Consider the following 20,872-nt stretch of genomic DNA (forward strand, 5'->3'; position numbering starts at 1 on the left):
CCGAGCATAGGCCTAAATTTTGCAGCCCTTCACCGATATTGGTGACGTCTCCATATGAGTGAAAAATTCTCGAGAGGAACGTTAAACAAATACACTATCAATCAATCGTTTAAGCTTGCCTCACTGAGATTGATTAAGTAGAATTCAAGTTTGCCTCACTGAGATTGATTAAGTAGAATTCAAGCCTGTATCACTGAGATTGATTAGGTAGTAGGCAGGATTCAAGCTTATCTCACTGAGACTGATTAGGCAGGATTCAAGCTCACCTACCCGAGATTTTGAATTGACGCCACTCAGCTTGCATACCTAAAATTTTGATTAATCGAGAGTCAAACTTGCGTTTATTGAGATTTTCACTTTGCGTGATTACAGCGTACCTACATAAATGTTGGAAATGACCATAACCCATGCTCTCCATTCTGGGATTAAACTTGACTTGATTTCCGTTTGTGTGTAAAGGAGGTTGTAACACAATGGTCATTCTACAATGACATACCTGTGCTATCTTATATCTTATCTGAAACAAAATGCCCTACCTCTTAATGGATGAAATGCATTATAAAACATGTAATTCACAATGCCCAAATCAACTACTCCCACCCGCCCTGTACCGGTATATAATGTCACTCAAAATCAATACATTGTAATAAACTTATTTTTAATCAGAAGAGACGTCTCCATATGAGTGAAAAATTCTCGAGAGAGACGTTAAGCAAGATACAATAAATAAATAAATCAATCAATCAGAAGAGGAAGCACCGTGCGTTTGAAATCAGCATTTGTTTTCTTTTTAAATATTTAGGATGACCTGTATTCATTGAACACCTAACTTTTCTATGAGAATGCGGAAAATTTTCCAGAACCATGTGGTTGGTCATAAAATCACATGTACCTACAACGCATCGACATAATCTGGCTCTCTTCATCATTATACCTCTAGCTGAATATTAGCAAGTCAGCATTTTATCATCCATAAAAATATACATCTCGTCTTGTTCCTACCGAGATTTCCGATCAGAGCTTGTTTTTCAGATAGACGGGCCGTTTCTCTACTGCACCCTAACTCTCTCAGCTCGCCTCCATTATTGATTGCAGTTAGCTGTACAATTAGTCTGAATGTCTAAATTTTCTTTTCGAAGGAAATATAATTCATCTCGGCCAATTCTATTTTTGTTCATTTATGATCATGACTGTCTTTGTTACCACAGTGAGGGAATTACAAATTTGGAAGGCTTTTTACCAACGAAAAAAAATGAATGGATATACTAAAGAATTTCAACAACTGGAGGAACGTTACAGTATATAGTTACCCTCTCTATAATGATTAATTGCGATAGATCAGTGTTTACATCTACTAAACGTTTCGTTAAAGATACGTCTGTGCTATGTATCATAGTTCCCGATGAATGCAACGAGCGTTTAGCACTAATTAATAACTTGACATAAAAAAAACCTTAGGTATTACAATGTACAGAGTTAAAGGATAAATATCTATGTTATGTTTATTACGAGGGATATAAAATCATATGCTGATCCCGTGACTATAAACTGAGAATAGACTTTTAAGTCAAAATCTAGAAACTGTATAGATTCTTGACTTGTTCAGGTCGCACAAATGATTTCTTGAAATTTTGAATAATATTCAAAATCTAATCTCAATATGATTTTTTTTTTTTAATTTACATGTATCAATATTTTATGGTTTAGATGTTTCAAAATTTGACTTTAAAAGTCTATTCTCAGAGTATGAGCACGGAGCACGATTATACAAATTACGTCATACATGATACACCCCGTGTTATAAATAACCTGCACATCTATTCGTACCGTACTATAGTATCACAAAAAAAAAAATGTTTGGTTAAATCATCTAATAAATTCTCTTGTTTCTGCCGTGTGTGTCTCTCTTTTTTAAAATTGTGCGCACATGTTTTACCAATAACGTTTGTAAATATACAATTACTATATTGTGTTTTGAAAGGAACTGGTACAAATCAATGTACATGGTACTCGATTAATGAACGTAGGTGAAAGTATAGGCATGAGTTATTAAAACCTTTGCTACATGTAGCATAAAGCGGGTATCTTTCAATACCTTTAAACATTCGTCAAGGCTTTCCTGACGCTATTTTTACAAAAGAGATTTGATAAATTATATCAGAAGGCTGGAACCCAGCGAACGTTAATTTCTGGGTGAGACTTCTTTCATAAAGGTCCGCGCTGTTACATCGGCGCGCTAAGGTGCTATCTGATTACATTTCTTGGTCGTTAAAGAAAACCCAATTTTGAATCAGTTTTCAATCACTTATGTCCCATTCAATAGCAGTGCGTTCTCTTTAATAGTTTTTGTTTAGTATTTTTAAATACACAATTATACATTAGCTGGACAGAGAAGAGGATTTTGATTGGCTTAATATCAGAGCGCTCGATTACATAGATTCGTAAATCTCAGAATCTAATCCGAAGTTATAAAACTCACAGAAAAGCGTCATAATAACCTGCAATTGCGGAAAACACTAAAAAGGTTGCGACAGTATTCGATATTATTCCGTGAGAATGTGGTCATAGACGGCGATAATGGATTTAGATGCATGGGCCGATGCACATTACTGTAAACAAGAAGCTAGTGTACAAACTGTGTGAAAATTTAGGAACTTTTTAACGTTTTTGCTCCTTTTTTGTTGTTCAATCAAGCAACGTTATGTGCAAAATTATGCCATTACTTACATTGGAAGCAAGCAAGCCTAGTACGAGGAGAAATCAGAAATAATATCGAAGGAGAGCTGGTCCGATGTAACAAGCGATTGCCTTCTTGTTGCAAAATTTGTCAAAGTAAATTATGAGTTTGTTATGTCTGCCGTCAATCGTGGTATGGAAACAAAGCCAATCACGTCTAGATGTTCACGGACCGACTGATTAGATAGTGTTTCTGTCTTAAAACCAAGCAAAGGATGGGGTGATTTAATCGCTAGCTGGACTGTCACCTCTTGAGGTACAGAAGGAACGTACCAAATTGGACTGCATTTTAGTATTACCCTAGACACGTGTTACAATCACTGAACTTTCACTGTATTGGTTTTTTAAAAATTTGTTTATAATATGCCTGTAATTCAGGTGCTGTTCATTGCCTCTTACTTAGTATTATGCACAGGTATTAAGAACATAGGACTTTTGATCCCTTCCACGACGAGTGTTACAGGAATACCGTCAAATGCTTCTGTGTTTGCTGCCTTTAGTCAGGCTCTGACAAATTTGAGCTCAGTTCTACATTACCAGGTGTCCCAGGACACCAAGTGTTCCGAGGGAATAGCACTGAACGAGACTTTCAGCATCAAGGATCGGGTGGATGGCTTTATTGGTCCTGTCTGCGAAAAAGGTGAGTGCAGTTACTGTTACGTCATCCCCTAATTGTGCTAAAAATAACCAAGAATTTCACATCGATTACTTGTTTTCATTTTCACTTATCCGGTCCTCTTGATATACCTTCAGATATGCTGGTGTTGGTAGGCTAAGGATAAATAATGACGTACGTAAGAAATGCCCAGAGGAACAGTTTACTTAGTGCCAAGTTTTGCTATGTATTTCAAATCATTAACGTTATAAGTATAACGTTAATGATTTGAAATATATAGCAAACTTAGTTATCATTGCATAACATAGATTTAATTAAAGGCACGGTATAATTGTATAATTCTCGTCACATGCTTATCACTGGCGGTATATTGCAATGTTCGGAGAATATGTCGATCCATGGTTTACAAGGAACGCAATATCATAGAAATTTAAGGAGATGGCGACATTCTTTAAAAATGTATAATATTTCTTGACATTTCGCGTACAATTCACTTGCATTTTATCTCGTTTCTACAACCAAAAAAAAAAGCTTGGAGTATATTACCATGTCTGTTTTAGAGTTGGCATATTTTGATAGTTACTGGTAGTTAAAAGTAAAAATATTAAGTCAGTTCTTGTGAAATACAGGAAGTTGTATGTATATATAAATGTAGCAAAGAAGGTGAGAGCAATCTTTGAAACAATCCGGTATCAAACCCGGGTCCCTTGCATTAATCCTTAGATAGCCTAACCCAGTGGACAACCCAGGTTGACATACAAACTAAGGTAATTTTACTACAATATAAAATTTAAACCTATTTTGGAAACCACGCAAGAACTCTTCATATCGAGGAGATGAAAAAAAATATTTTAGCAACTGTCAGACATGTCGCGTATGTCCTTGACAATAATTGATATTGTCCGACTAATCGTCACATACCCAGTAAGTATCAACTGTCGGACATGTCACGTGTGTCCTAAACAATAATTGATATTGTCCGACTAATCGTCACATACCCAGTAAGTAATGCTGTACTTGTAAACTTTAAACACTGAATGGTAGAGAAAAAATTCACATTGCCATACATACAGAGAATAATTGAAATCCTTTACATTAGTAAAATTTAGGTATGGGGAAGAAAGCTTTTATTTTTTGTTACTTTATTTCCTAATCAACAAGATGCAAAACATCCCCATCACAGAATGTATTTTATCTTTTTATTTCAAGCGCTTTACTGGGCAAAATATCCATATAATACCCATAAGCTGAAAGAGAAATGACAACACGGCCGCTATTAATATTCTATGCCTGATGCCTTTCCCTCACCCATCCCGAGTTACTACCAGCCCTACCTCATTACGGAGGTAATTTCATGCTGCTGATCTGGACGAAAGATCAACAATCACATTCGATATCAGTATTTTTCACAGGGAAATACACACTGCTGTATGAAGGTTCATAGACCCCTAGTCAGCCGCATCTGAATCCGAGGAAGCGAATTAGATAAGAAATACAAAATCCGAATCCTATCAAATTCACTCTTTAACGTTAGTTTTCTAAGTGCAACTCAATCCGCAGAGCTTACGTGGTATTACCAGTATTTATTTAGATAAGTCATTGGATTCCAAATGATTATCAAAGGCTCAAATAGAACTCTATAAGAACAGATAAGAAAGTTCCGGTTTCTTAGTTTGGCTCTTAAACTCAGGTTAACCAAATACTGGGGGAAAGACTCATTGCTGTCTTTGTATGGCAGAGATAAAAAACCACACAATTTCTGTGTTTGATGGATATGTCATTCAGATTTAAATCACAGAGGGTTTCATTTATCAGTTTTATTTATAAGATTTATACAAAGGATAGAAACTAGTCCGTTTGCAACCAATGCGTTATTTAAAAATAATTAATTTTGTCATATAATTAATATTTTCTTTACGAACACAATGAAAACTACATATTGCATTAAGAAATGTTTATTGCTTTGAATGTGAAATAAATGAATTCACATTAGGTTTATACAACACTCTTAAAGGCAATACGTTGTGTTTTTACAATCAGACAATACAAAAACACAGGGAACAGAATATTCAAAGAATTCTCGCAAGATCGTGACAACCATTGAAATCTGCCTCATCGGAAAATCAAAAGTGCTAAGGGGAAAAATTATAACCCCTTCCCCCGAACAAACACCACAAATAAAAAACACCAAAATCCTGTTTAGTTGCCAACATTCATTTCAAAGCTTTGTGGGAGTGGCAAAGCAGCATGTATACAGGGATATCTTGGAAGTTGGGGGGGGGTGTTCCTGATAGTACAAAATCATATCTGTGGGCGAGATTCAACAGTACTGGAATTGAATATCCCATGAATGATCCACCCCTTCTTTCTACACTGAGCATAGTATCTATCAGTAGTTGGGGACTTCTAGAGGATCGCCCCTCACTCCCCATCACCCCACCCCACCCCCCCCACCCCCCCGGGATCCATGCCCAGAATCCACTATCTCAACTAAGATCAATAATTAATACGACTCTTTCTTTCTGTTAAACTTATATATTTTCATTTCCAGTGTTGTTGTCTTTGATATCTTGATAGCCATTTCCCCATGAACGCACCGTAGTTATAAACAATGACTCTTGCTAAATTTAGATGTCTATTTCAACAGCTGCATGGGTATTCCAAATACAGACATGAAAGTAGAATTTAAATTTATTAAATTTAATAAATTAGTTTACATTTTTGAAAATACACGAGGGTATAAACTATAGACTACAACGCCCCACGCCGGTACGCGGTTTTCATTCCGAGATCAGTGGACGTTTCCTGAGTCTATTCGTTCAGTACTGACAATCTGTGTATGTTGAAGTGAGGCGTTGCAGTTCACATCCTCATGAATTTTCAAAAATGAAATCTATTTCGTAATTGAAGAAGCACGAACAGTTAAGTATATAATGTGGAATATACACAGGCTATTGTTGTTTGCTTCTGATGGCAGCTGACTGTCTGAGCGTTCATAGGAATTTTATTCACTTTTAATTTGATGACAGATATTTGTAAATACATCTAAATAGCTGAATTTTCCCTGCAGGTTGTTCGTAGGACTCCGAACACTACTGTGAAACAATTAATTGCCGTATAAATATATGTTCGAAATATTCGCTCGTTTGTCTAAACAATTGGGGAAACAACGGTGAAAATGTATATTACATGTAATTGTAAAGAATTTACTTGAAACATACAGACGCGGTCAGATAAGGAATTGACGGAATAATATTATTGTTACAGTGACAACGGAGCTTGAGTCATACTTTTATATTTGTTTACTCATGTAAACATAAGTGAAGCATCGTTTGCTTTGTTGCTGGTATCTGATTATGGTTGAAAATTTGAAGAGGTGTCTTGACACGACAATAAGATAATCACAGTGATAAGATACAAATAATAAACATAAGAGACAGATCGAGAGCGGAGAACGAGAGCGGAGAACAATGGCCCAGAACACGCGCAACGAGCAACAGCAGAACTGTTTACAAAAGACCAGAAACACCCTCCTTAATCGGAATTTTGATTTCTCATCACAATTCTTATCGGTTATTTCTCACTGCGAGCTGGATTATGATTGATGTAATCAAATTTAACCTGGAAGGACTTTGGCCCGAGCACTTCCAGAGGAAAATCGGTTCCTCTGGGCATTTAGACACAGCAATGTCCCTTCTCAAAGACAGGCAAAATCACGCGCTGTAACTTAATTTAGCAGAAAACAAGTGTGTCTGTAGATTAATATCGACATTAATTCAGAAGGAAAACAAGTTCCATTTTGTGATTAGAATCGACGAAATCATTTTGATAGCAACGGCAAGTAACGGAGCATTTTGTAAGCACTGGACGCCAGCATTGGTAATGACGAGCGTGGCACCTTCTCTCGGGGGATATTTGAATATCCCGAAAATGTTTCACTAGAACCCATTTTCACACCCGATAAGCAATTGATAGATAATAAATGAAAATCAAGATTATGGAAAAACATAACCAAATGGGTGTTTTGAAGAAAGATGGACTCTAAAATCCATACATTATATGGAGTCCGCGTAATTCAGATATGGACATTCCACTTGAACATGCTCCATCGTTAGCCCATTTTTTATGGAAATATTTCTCCCTTGACAATATCTGCTTGTTGTAGGAATAAGCTGAATCCTCGAGAGATAATATGAACGCCATCTTTAGAATCCTAGAGTTAAGTTAAAACGCGATAGCATACTCTGAGAGAATAAGGGACCTAGCATTAGTAGCGTGATGGTAATATTCCAAATCTTTAAAATTACCCAGTTGCGCCTACAGATGCACTAATTGATTTTGTTCTTGTTAGCATGCTGAAGAAGAAAAATTATATAGTAAGAATCAAGTTTACCCCCCTTCTGTTGATATTTTCATATGTAACGGTTTTGCAAGATGCTGGCATCACCATACACAATATTAAATCTTCCAATCTACATTCTTTGGTACAATATTTAGAACAAACAAAATTTAGCATGCAAATAAAGAGTTTTTTAAAAGCTTTTATTAAACTTGCATTTTTAATTGTTTAATTGCTATGGTTTAATATCTTTGCGTTAAATATAAGCTTTACAACGATTGGCTTTAATTGGGACCATGTAACAGAAATATCGATATTGTGTGTAAACTGAAAGACGTGTTAGGGAAATCATACATTTATAACGAAAATAAGGGAAAAGGGAGATACCTATTATATACAAGGAAATAAACGACCAAAATAACAATTTGAACCGTTGAAATTCCTATAAATAATTTAAGTGATTTAAAATGATTTCATTCTGTTCTTGTAACAATGTACTGATGAGTATGGGATGAATGATATCAGTGCATTTTGTAGCATCCGGTGAGTTAATTTTCTAGCTTGAACTTGAAAAATACCCGTATACGATGTCTAAACTTTTTCAGGACGTTCGGTACAAAAAGCAACATCTCTCATAAATTTCACGCAAAAAAATATTAAATCTAAATGAATTTATCAAAATGATACCAAAGTTGCATATACTGATTATGATATTTTACTTCTTCTTTTTTTTTTTTTTTTAAATTCTTCTGTTTCTGTGCTGTATTGTTTTTGTTGTTATTGTTTTTTTTGTTTGTTTGTTTGGTTTTTGTTGTTGTTGTTTTGTTTTTTTTGTTTCTTGGATTTTAAAAAATTTTGGTGGGTGTTTTGGGGAGTTGAACTATATGTATGTACAACTTTACTAGGCCATCAGGTACTGCGCGCATGAATATAATGTACAGGATTTTGATGTGGGCCCCTTTATATCCTCGTTTTATTTGAAATAACACATGTCCCAGAAAACGTTCTCCAAACAATATAATCCTTTATTCAAAAGCGAAAAATTTAAAACAAAGAGATCGAATTTCAAATTTATGTGCACCATATCAACAGATATGTTCGTTTTACAAAATGATAGGAAAAGATATATACATGTATGATATTGATCACTGTTCGTTATCCTCGCTTTTTCAGTTGTAAACGAGCATCTCCCACGCTAGACCCTTTATGAACGAGTTCATGGCTGATTAGAGGGGTTAAAGATTAAAACATACTCCATACTCCTGAGTGAACCACGCTAATTAAGCGAAAATAAATCAATATCAAATTTAAAAAAACAGCGGAATTACTTTGATTAATGTACTTTGATTTCTGGGAGTTGAACTTTTTGAACTTTGTTCAACTTCCGTAGGACAGCACGCACATAATCTCAGCGAGATTCGTCGAGGCTGAATATTTGGACAGACGCCTTTTCCGAATCTCAGACCAGTGTCATATAAAGTGATTCGGGAAATCTTGCCTGAACTTCAGGCGCTTGTTGCGATTAAAATGGATTAAACTGAATTTCTTGCCCGCTTCACCTTTTCGCCGTAGGCATCCTATTAACTCCCTATCACCATAAAACATGCATATCTTACCTTTGCATAACGTACATCCCACAGTAAATAAAGTTGGCTATTTTTGAAGTGGTTGTAAATGGCCACCATTTGATTTTATACCTTCTCAATACTGAAGAGTTCCGATAGTCTTCTTCATGATAGTTTGTACTACAACTGGAGATACAGAACTTTATGAATGACATTTACTTTACACAAAGCATTTAAGCATGAAAATTAAAAGCAACGAAAAGAAAATTGTGCAATTTTTAACCAATTTATTTACTTAGTAGAAAGTACACGAGCTAGGGCATGAACTGTGACGCTTTACGCCAGCAAACTTCATGAAGCACTGACGAAAAGTAGGCTGGCATGAAGCGCTGACGAAAAGTAGGCTGGCATGAAGCGCTGACGAAAAGTAGGCTGGCATGAAGCGCTGACGAAAAGTAGGCTGGCATGAAGCGCTGACGAAAAGTAGGTTGGCATGAAGCGTTGCTGTTCATACCCTCATGTATTTTCAAAACTGAAATATGTTTTTAACTTTCATTTCTATCAGAATATCACCAGTCGTTAAAATAGTTGGACTATATTTATCAAAATTCATACGCGCATTGACATTGAATTAATTCATGAGGAAATGGCAATAATTCCAATTGTAAATCGGTCTCTACATTTCCATGTTTCTGCCTTTGACGTCTTCACAAACTGTAATGATCGCTATTTCCTCATGAATGCGATGCAGTTGTTAACGATGCGTTTATGAATCTGGATAAATATTGTACATGAAAGGTGAAGATAACGAACAGTGATCAATCTCATAACTCCTATAAGCAATACAAAATAGATACCTGGGCAAACGACACCAGAGGTGGGATCAGGTGCCTAGGAGGAGTAAGCATCCCCTGTCGACCGGTCACACCCACCGTGAGCCCTATATCCTGATCAGGTAAACGGAGTTATCCGTACTTAAAATCAGTGTCCCAAGAACGGTCTAACAATCGGTATGAAACACGCCAGACAGCATTAGACCCAATGATAGGTTGTATTGGCAAACTAGATCGTTATAACAACCATAGAATTTGAGAAATGCTGACTTTAATCGAGACTGTTGAAATCCCTGTACCATCAACATGTTTGTCAGTAGCTTGCCTTGATTTAAAAATTGACTATACGCAGAACAAGCTCTTGCGTATCGAATCAATTGAGATATATAAGCACCACATGCAGGTCATAATGGGATATTGCTACATAAATATGAATATGGGAAGTAGACAATAGAGAAGCTGAAATCACCCTGTTTCACAGGTGCTTGGGTTCAGGACTCCCACCCCCACCCCCCACCCGAATAAGCTACACGAGTTGATTTAATTATTATTTTTTGTTGTGCACGACGTTGTTGACATATATTAGAAATATTTTCCAAAAAAAAAAAAAAATTAAATCAACTCGTGTAGCTTATTCGGAGGGGTTGGGGGTGTGGGGGTGGTGGTGGGAGTGGTGGTGGTCCTGATCCCAAGCACCTGTGCCCCGTTTGACATAAAGTTGACTTATCAGTTTGCCGTTATAATGTCTACTTTCAATAAAATATCTAAGTATGAAGCAGAAGTGGACGACTCTGTGATGTCTTTTATTTCGACCCCACAGGGATATATCGAATCAACATATGAATGAAAGTTATTATTGTTTATAGACAAAACGTCGTAGATATATCTAAATGTCGAATTGAAGGCCACAGCATCTATTTCTACAGCTGGGAATTTTGACAGAAATGAAAATTGAATTGTAGATATAAGAAATAACTGAAATGCATGAAGGCATATGAACTGCAATGCTTCACGCTAATCATGAGGTATGCCAACGTGACGCGTAGCAGTCCATATCGTAAAATGCATTTCTTACATAACGTCAACATCACAATGTAACATTAAGCAATAACATTGATATCTCCATGTCACATTAAACAACAACATCGATATCACAATGCCACATTATAAATAACGTCAACATCACAATGTAACATTAAGCAATAACATCGATATCTCAATGTCACATTAAGCAAGAACATTGATATCTCCATGTCACATTAAACAACAACATCGATATCACAATGCCACATTATAAATAACGTCAACATCACAATGTAACATTAAGCAATAACATCGATATCTCAATGTCACATTAAGCAATAACATTGATATCTCCATGTCACATTAAACAACAACATCGATATCACAATGCCACATTATAAATAACGTCAACATCACAATGTAACATTAAGCAATAACATCGATATCTCAATGTCACATTAAGCAATAACATTGATATCTCAATGTCACATTAAACAACAACATCAATATCACAATGCCACATAAATAACGTCGATATCACAATGCCACATTATAAATAACGTCGATATCACAATGTCACATTATAAATAACGTCGATATCACAATGTCACATTATAAATAACGTCGATATCACAATGTCACATTATAAATAACGTCGATATCACAATGTCACATTATAAATAACGTCGATATCACAATGTCACATTATAAATAACGTCGATATCACAATGCCACATTATAAATAACGTTGATATCACAATGTCACATTAAACAATAACATCGATATCTCAATGTCACATTAAACAACAACATCGATATCACAATGCCACATTATAAATAACGTCGATATCACAATGTCACATTAAACAACAACATCGATATCACAATGCCACATTATAAATAACATCGATATCACAATGTCACATTAAGCAATAACATCGATATCACAATGTCACATTATAAATAACGTCGATATCACAATGCCACATTATAAATAACGTCGATATCACAATGCCACATTATAAATAACGTAAATATCACAATGTCACATTATAAATAACGTCGACATCACGATACCAGATTACATAGAGTATATTGCATGCAAGTGAGGGTAACAATGGATATTGTCAACCCGAGCAAAACATAGGTGAAGGAAACTGCACTATATTCACATTCCCGAGGTTTCGTTATCAATTGTTATGATAGTTATTTCCTCATGAATGAGTTGCAGGTGTGAATGATGTGCGTAGGAATCTCAATAACTGTAGCTCGTCTATTACATTCCGTTAAAAATAAAAGTAGAGAGTAAATATTTTTAAAAAAAACACCAAAAAACCTAAATTTCATTTTTGAAAATATTCGTGGGTGTGAATTGAGATGCTTCCACGCCAGCATACTCGTCATGAAGAGCTGCTGGTGTGACGAGTCGCAATTTTTTTCTTCATGTGAAATTTATTTCTTGGGTATCGTATGTAAACAATGGATGAAATTCGAACCATGGTTAAATGTTTCTTTTCGATCTATGTTATCTCTTTTTCTCATTTTCCCCCAGGAAGCTTAATCATATGCATCATAAGAATAGAATACTATTTTAGCCATGTTCTCAAAGTTATCTTCTTGATGGACGACCTAATATTTTATAATTAGAGATGACAAAAATTGAAATAAGAGAAAGTAATATCAAGTATTACCGAAATGGGAAGACGTAATACCGAAATGGGAAGAAATAATACCGAAATGTGAAGAAATAATACCGAAATGTGAAGAAATATTACGGAAATGTGAAGAAATAATACCGAAATGTGAAGAAATATTACGGAAATGTGAAGAAGTATATTGTCGAAATAAGAAAAAATTATGAACTTTATAAGAAACAGCTAATGACTTTGTAATAACGTAATCCCCATTCTTTTCTTCAGCTATACGAAGCGTTGCGATGATGGCTGCCCTATGGAACAAGCCCATAGTTACTTGGATACCCGTAAAAGAGGACCTCGAGTCCTACCCCACCCTCATCGCCACCCTGGGCACTTACGAGGACATTGCCCGCAACATAGCAACGCTTCTACATTGTCAAGGCTGGAAGGCTATAGGTAACATTTTATCTCCGGATGTGTTCATAAAGTTTCTTTATTGAATACCCAGGAAAAGGTATCCGTTCAGTTATAAATCGCTTATACAATGATCTGAACCTTTTCAAGTGTCATTTCCTGATGTATGGGTCACACAAACGCTTCCTGATAATTTCACCGTAATAGTTTACAAACAAGCCTGACGAACAGCCGTGAAAACAGTATTACGGTTTTTCTTGGCTGGACACCATCCAAACTACAGATTAAAACACTGTTTATTTTATTCCTATGATAATGCTGACATTTAACGATTACACTGCGGGTTTTTGATGATGTATATTTAATACCTCAACAAAAAGATTTATCTCCCTTGATGACATTTTACTTGACATCCCGAGCAAAGGGGCAGACGATAGCGAGAAATGTAAAATCACCGATCTACAACTTTGACCGTTTAAGATATCAATATATTTCACTACAATAGCGCGTTGCCAATAATTCGGTGTCGGCTGGGTGCTTAGAAATTCTTGACAAAATTGCGGTTGTTGTGTACAGATTAACGAATCAACATGCGCTTGAATTATTCATACTGCTGTGATATGAAATGAATATAGAGACATTCTTTGATTGTTACATTTGGACTGCTAAAGTTTAGAATATTGAATAATGTACAAAAAACTCCCTCTGATATTTTATAATAAGCATTGTGACACTTTTTAGTTTCAGCATTACCTAGGATTGTCCGTTGTACGTCAGTTTTTGACAGCACACAGCAATGATTTCTCAGGATGTCATGGTTGTGTTATGATGAATGTATAAGATAATTTGATGAAGGTTTTAAATCATTACCGCTGATTCTGCACATACTGATAAATCTATCTTACTCGGGCATACTATTTTAACTCTACGTTTGATATGAAATTCTGAAATTTACGAGGTGGGGAGAAGAGCTTTCGACGCTGGAACCAATTTAATCGAACTCGCATATGTAACCAGCCCGTTACTTATATATTCTCCACCGTGCCGTGAATCATGGAGATTTTGAATTCTTCGGACAATTTTATGCGACCAAGTATGAAATATTATGTTTAATATATTTCGATATCCTACATGAATTTCAAAATTATCTGTTTTTCTGATAACGCAATCGCATATCAGTCACACATTACATCCGCTAATCATTCTGAACAGCTTAACTAATCCAATTCACACCCACCCACCCATCCCCGCTGCATGTGTGAAAAGTTTCATAATCATTGTCAGATACGCGTAACAAACCAATTTACAAACAAATGAGACTGCGATCACTGTTTTCAGTACATGTTCCCTCTATAAAAGTGAGACCGAGATCACCCCCCCCCCCCCAATAAATTCCCTCTATAAAAGTGAGACCGAGATCACCCCCACCCCCTCCCCCCTATAAATTCCCTCTACAAATATAAATTCCCTCTATAAAAGTGAGACCGAGATCCCCCCCCTATAAATTCCCTCTATAAAAGTCAGAATGAGATCGCTTTTTTCCACTATATGTTCCCTCTATAAAATCGCCTTTTTCCACTATATGTTCCTTCTATGAAAGTCAGAATGAGATCGCTTTTTAACTATATGTTTCCTTTATAAAAGTGAGACTGATATCGCTTTTTTATACTATATTAATTATGTTCCCTCTATAAAGTGAGACAGATCAAAATTGGTTTCGTTTAACTTTTATAGCACGGAACCAGATCAGTTGACACAAACTAATGTAAGGGAGGGACTTTCACGTGTTTTTATTTGTAGGTATAATACATGCAAACAACGAGATAAATAATCAAATGGCACTCACGACCAAATCTGTTCTAGAAAATGATGACGTCACAGTAAAATGTGTTCTATCCAGCAACATGACAAGGGATTCCATCAAGATCAGCCTTTCGTCCATAAAATCATCGGCAAGAAGTAAGTGATCTTAATCTGTAAAGAGATGTGGTTATAAGGCGGTGTTTCAGCATTCATTACCGCGAAGCGATACCACGTACACCGAATACAGTGTATTAATTTATAACTCCAATGGTGATATCACTCCAAATATTTGAATAAGCGATATCACGTGGTGTTAATGACAAAAAAAAAAAAAAAAAAAAAAAAAAAAAAAAAACAACAACAACAACAAAAACAACAGTGCAACATATATTGTAGAACCTTAGTAACGGGCCATAGTGATGTTGAAGATGAACTGAAAATTAAGTTTTGTTTAAGGATAAGACAGAAGGACAGACATATTAGCATACCTACATTTTTAGCATACCTACATTTTTAGGTCTAATAAGTGCACCGAAAAGCTAAGTTACACCTTGTAATATCTATTAAAAAGCAACATCGATCAGAGTGCAGTTTACATCGGTGTTGTTTTCTTAATTCTCAAGTCTTAAAACTTGATTTACGCATCCCCCCCCCCTTAAAATTGCAAAACATCCATGGGACAGTAGTGATATATGTCATTTTAAATCGCGTAAGCTTAGCTTTTAAATATCCTGACTTCGGAATATATAAGTATTTTCTGATGGTTTTATCTAAGCACGGTTTATCATTCCTCTGATACTAGTAATTAAGAGAGTAATTCACTAACATGATAAATTCATATCGGACTCCTTTTGCTTTGATAAGAGGCACTGAGTACCGAATTGATAGTGTGCTGCGGAAATAGAATACATTACACGTGTATAATTACACGAACCATGTTTCAGGGACGGATCTTTAAAAAAAAAATATCAAAGGGAGGGTGCCAGTGGTAAATATTTACATATCCAATGATTTTCCATTTGATGTGTCTGTAAATTGTATTGCTTGCCATTCCCTCATGAATGCGTTGCAGTTGTAAACAATACGCGTATGAATATAGAAAAATATTATATAGTGCATCTATAATTGTAACGGCTGGGAATTCCAATAGAAAGTAGAAAGTAAATATAAGAATAAACTTCATTTTTCAAAATACATGAGGGTATGAACCGCAACGCTTCACGTCGGCAAACATTTCATGAAGCGCTAACTCTTGTATTTTCAAAAATGAAAGTAACTTTTTAAATACATGTATCTCCTCAACAGGAATACAATATGTCAAATTCACATGGAAGAATCTCTGTTTAGTGTAAACTAAGGTTTCTTCACACTTTGTCTTCTCGAGAGCAGGGCCGTATCAAATGCGGGGTTCAAAATGTTAGACAGGATTATCAGGTGTAGGAATATTCTTATGGTCCGCGGATAAAATGTTTAAAATCCATGCACATCCTCAAAGTTAAGGAGGCATGCTACATCAAAGAAATTTGATATGGATATGTACAACAATGTTTTGAAATTCAAAACTTTCAGATTTAATTTATCTAGTCACAAAATGCAGTTTTAGAAGAAAGCAATTTGGGGAAAAAAATTAAAACCCCTGCTGGACTCGAACCCGCGATCTACAGTTCAGTAGTCGACATGATTTTTTTTACTCGACATGCTAACCTACTGAGCTACTCACCAAGCTGATGATTTTTGAAATGAATAGACAGATATTGTTGATACATGTATTTATTTTTTCATCAATGTTATATAAGGAAGTGTCAGTCATTATGACAATGTAGTGTACCTCCTTAAATTAAATAGTACTCATCACAAGACCTGCAGGGAACGAGAGGGATTTAAAGTTGTACATTGAATTTCATCCGTGCCGACGCATTAGTAAACTTTGATTCTATTTTTTGAAATACACATTCTGTAGTAAGTTACCTAAATCAAAAATTCCAATTACATGGATACTTTTGTTTGCTCGATAATATCAAGAACATTATCAATCATCTAGCGGTCCATTGTATAATAACTTAATACGCAAGGCGCCGAGGAAAGTCTACCACTGAATGTCCTTTACACTGAAGAGACCAAATTCAATTTGAGGAGACGTTATGGTGTATCGGAAGAGTTTTTTTGTAGAAGTACATGTACACAGTATTTACATAATCATGTTAATACTTAGATACACAAACGCAGGGTATTTTAGGAAATGTCGATCATATCCAACAGTCACGTGATACAATCAAATTTTGAATATCAGGATAATGAAATTTTAATGCTGATTGGTTGTTCGTCCAGACTATTGATAGTCACCAGTTGTACACGTGAAGTACCGCCAATTTAGACCTATGTTTTATAGCGCTCAGAGCTGTAGCATTGAGGGTTCTTTAGCGTGCCAACGCCTGTCGCGACACGTGACCTCCGTTTTTAAGGTCACATCCGAAATACTTGCCGAACGTTTGTCGAAGGAGCAATCACTACTTATGTTAACGTCTTAGGTTTGACGCGGCCATCGCACGAACGGGGCTCGAACTCACGACCTCCCGGTTACGATGCGAACGCTTTATCACTGAGCTACCACGACCGGTGACCCAGTTTAATTTCTACTTTAAAATATTTAATCAGTTTTGTAGCATTGGTGTTTCATTTTTATAAAAGTAATAATGAAAACTGTAATTTGTAGAAAACTTATAAAAAGAGTCATAGATTTTATGAGAAAATGGAGACATGTGGTTCTACGTTAACGATTTTAAGTAGTGATTAAGAAATTTCTTTCCAAACTATTCAGCCCAAGAAGCTCAAAGGTACAATTTGTTAAGTCAATGTGCAAGAATCTTCACATATTAAAGTCAATTACATTCAAGTCTTACATATCATAATCCCTGGAACCAGGGGATTAAAGTTTTAGATGTGCAATCCGGAAAGTTCTTTAAACATCTTCTAATCTTCTAACTAACCATTAGGGAACGATATGTCAGTTTGATCTGTTTAAGGAGGTGCATGTAGTTTAGATTGATCTGTTTAAGGAGGTGCGTGTAGTTTAGATTGATCTGTTTAAGGAGGTGCATGTAGTTTAGATTGATCTGTTTAAGGAGGTGCATGTAGTTTAGATTGATCTGTTTAAGGAGGTGCATGTAGTTTAGATTCCAATAGGTTCACTCCATGTAATCCACATGCACACGATGGGTTTTAAAGTATTACATAGGAATATATCAAAACTTTCTCCAACAATGCAATTCAGCATGTAGAATTAATATACCTTTATCTTCTTATAAGTGTAGCTTCAAGTTTGTTTTCACCATAACCCTCGTTCAGAGCAGGGCCACAGAAAGAGGTTAACGTTTTATATATGAATAAAAAACGCCGTTTGAAATTCATCTTCTCAAGAATCGCATGGTACAGTATATCATGTTAATATACAATCAGACTCATATTGTGTTCATACCCTCCCCCTGGAATATACAGATTTTTACACTCATATTGAGATGTTACCAGCTGTAGGTGAGTTTCTTTGTTTAGTGCTCAGGGTCGTGTAATTGGGGGCTATTTACCGTGCCAACGTCAGTAGCGACACGGGGCCTCCGTTTTCCAACTCATACAAAGACCCGTGATTGTCGAGCGTTTGGCGAAGGAGCGATTTACGTCACAGGTGTGACTCGGCCGTGGCATGAGCGGGTCACGAGCTCACGACCATCTGGTGGAATACATGTATTTAGGAATTTTCTCAAGAACGACAACGTCAGCTACATGCATGTGCACAAAGTAAATTCACATTATGTAAGGTATATTCAGTTTTGTTCACATATTGACCCCCGGGGTCATGATAGATTTGGCATTCACCGGTGAATACGTAATCGCTCAGGTGAGCTATGCTGCCCATGAATCTATCTCGTGTTTATTCAGACTTGTTTAAAATGTGAAAAAGAAATATGCAACTACACAAACGACGGCTTGCTACAACACGTCCAGGTAAACATCAGATATAGGGCAGATGGAGGAAACTAAACTTCGTGCCCTGTTTTGTTATTTCAAAGTTGCAAATAATATCTTACATATCCTATTGAACATACACGTTAACGGCATACTAACAATTGAACTTTATGAAAAAGGGCGACCAGCTTTTCCTTTGTCATCTTCCCATATTTTTGCAGCGATATTCTATTATCACCTACATATGGTGTTTATGTCTCCAACCTGATGTGATACGCACGAGCATGATCTGCGTATAATCAATTTTTAAACCAGGCTACTGAAGAATGTTAAATGTTATAAGGGTTTCAAAAGTCTCGTTTACGTCAACATTTCCTAAATTTCATGGCCGTTAGTATGATTTAATTCGCAAATATAACCTGTCTTTAGGTCAAATGCTGTCTGATGTGTTTCATACCAGTCGTTAGTTCGTTCTTTACATATTGAATTTGACTACAGATTGTTCCATTTATTTGGTCAAGATATAGCGCTCACTACGGCTGTGACCTGTCATGTTTACTCCTCCTAGCTAGGTACATATATGTACCAGATCCCGCCTCTGTTGTTTCTATGGTTTTGTATTCTTTATAGGCTGTACTAGATTGATCACTATTCGTTATCTTCACATTTTCATCGTTATCCTAGAATGATGGAAGGTAATAAATCAGGTTGGTTGAAATAACTGTGCGCGTGCGAAACACATTTGTTGGAAGCCAAACAATAATGATTTCATATCAATTTAGAGCTTGTATTCAAGGTCAGAAGACACGACGGGTCATCGGCGTTCTTTTCAGTAAAGATACTCGAGAATACGCACCGTTAATAAGGATTGTGGAATGCCATTTGAGGATGGATAGCTTCTCGTAATCGGAATTTGCATAAATATATTGTAAAATTCCAGGTTCTGATGTGAATTTAAACAAGGTCTTGTTGATATACTAGGTCACCAAAACCAAACACTAGACAGTCGACATCACATATATCTAAGTGATAATAGCGGGTTCTACAGAGATCAGAAGAACGGCTACCGCAGTAAATCGGTATAGCCCGTGATTAGCTTGGCGACGTAAACTTGCAAGCAGGTAAATTCACCGACAATATTTTAAAGATTACCAGGTGTACCAAATCTGCAGAAAATTGGGAACACCTGGGGCTATATTCCGGCGACACATAGGTGCACCTCACAATGTGAAGGATCTACCGTGTTTGATGTTTAGACTTGGGGTTTTTTTCTTGATTGATATTCCCATCCTTAAGACTTGGCGAGAAGATAAAAAAAGCTCTCTAGAGGTTATACCATCACACCCCCTATATGAATTAAGCTTATATTTTTATTATATCTTCGCTGCAGTAACATGATATTACATGTAGAAAGCTCTACGAAAATTGCATTTGATGATAATGACTTCAATTTGACGTTACATAACGTGTATAATTAATACATGAAGAGGAAAAATATACCACCCATGACCATACCATACATAAACATGCAACGTCATTAATGTTATATAACTAGTTAAATTGTTTTAATTTCCGTGGTCAATTATCACAATGAGGATTTATTTCTTTCGAGCAGTCCAGATTACATTTAGATTGACATTTCCCTATGTATACGTTTATGAAATCGCCATTAATTGCTGCTCTTGGAACATATGTCACAGAGACAGAAGTGTAGGTCTCTGTAGAGAATCTCGAACCCGGGACCTCTGACGCGACAATCCCACAAGCCAAAGCTAGTGGGAAGGCCCTGTATCTACATGTAACACTAACCATGATTGGTTAAACTTGCATTGTGTCGTTAATCGCGATAGGTCATTGTTGGAAAAGCTGTGTTTAGAAAAACCTCATTGGAAGATGAGTATCGCCATACATTGTATGATGAAATAGTGCAGTGTTTCCCCCCGTAT

General features: G+C 36.1%; 1 protein-coding gene across 2 annotated transcripts in view; it reads left to right on the plus strand.

Annotated features, from left to right (window-relative positions):
• The first annotated feature begins 2,189 nt into the window (after nucleotides 1–2,189).
• Nucleotides 2,190–20,872, plus strand: part of LOC125664102 (atrial natriuretic peptide receptor 2-like) — a 36,250-nt gene continuing 17,567 nt past the window's right edge. Inside the window, exons 1-3 of one of the 2 annotated variants that reach the window (XM_048896644.2) lie at nucleotides 2,190–3,376; nucleotides 13,032–13,205; nucleotides 14,964–15,122. In XM_048896644.2, the coding sequence (XP_048752601.2) occupies nucleotides 3,100–3,376; nucleotides 13,032–13,205; nucleotides 14,964–15,122 (610 nt within the window). In that variant the 5' untranslated portion in view covers nucleotides 2,190–3,099. Of the gene's footprint in view, nucleotides 3,377–9,559; nucleotides 9,740–13,031; nucleotides 13,206–14,963; nucleotides 15,123–20,872 lie in introns of those variants that run through there. The other variant, XM_048896645.2, reaches the window with a different exon arrangement.

This window comes from Ostrea edulis, chromosome 1, assembly GCF_947568905.1.
Source record: "Ostrea edulis chromosome 1, xbOstEdul1.1, whole genome shotgun sequence".
Lineage (NCBI taxonomy): Eukaryota > Metazoa > Mollusca > Bivalvia > Ostreida > Ostreidae > Ostrea > Ostrea edulis.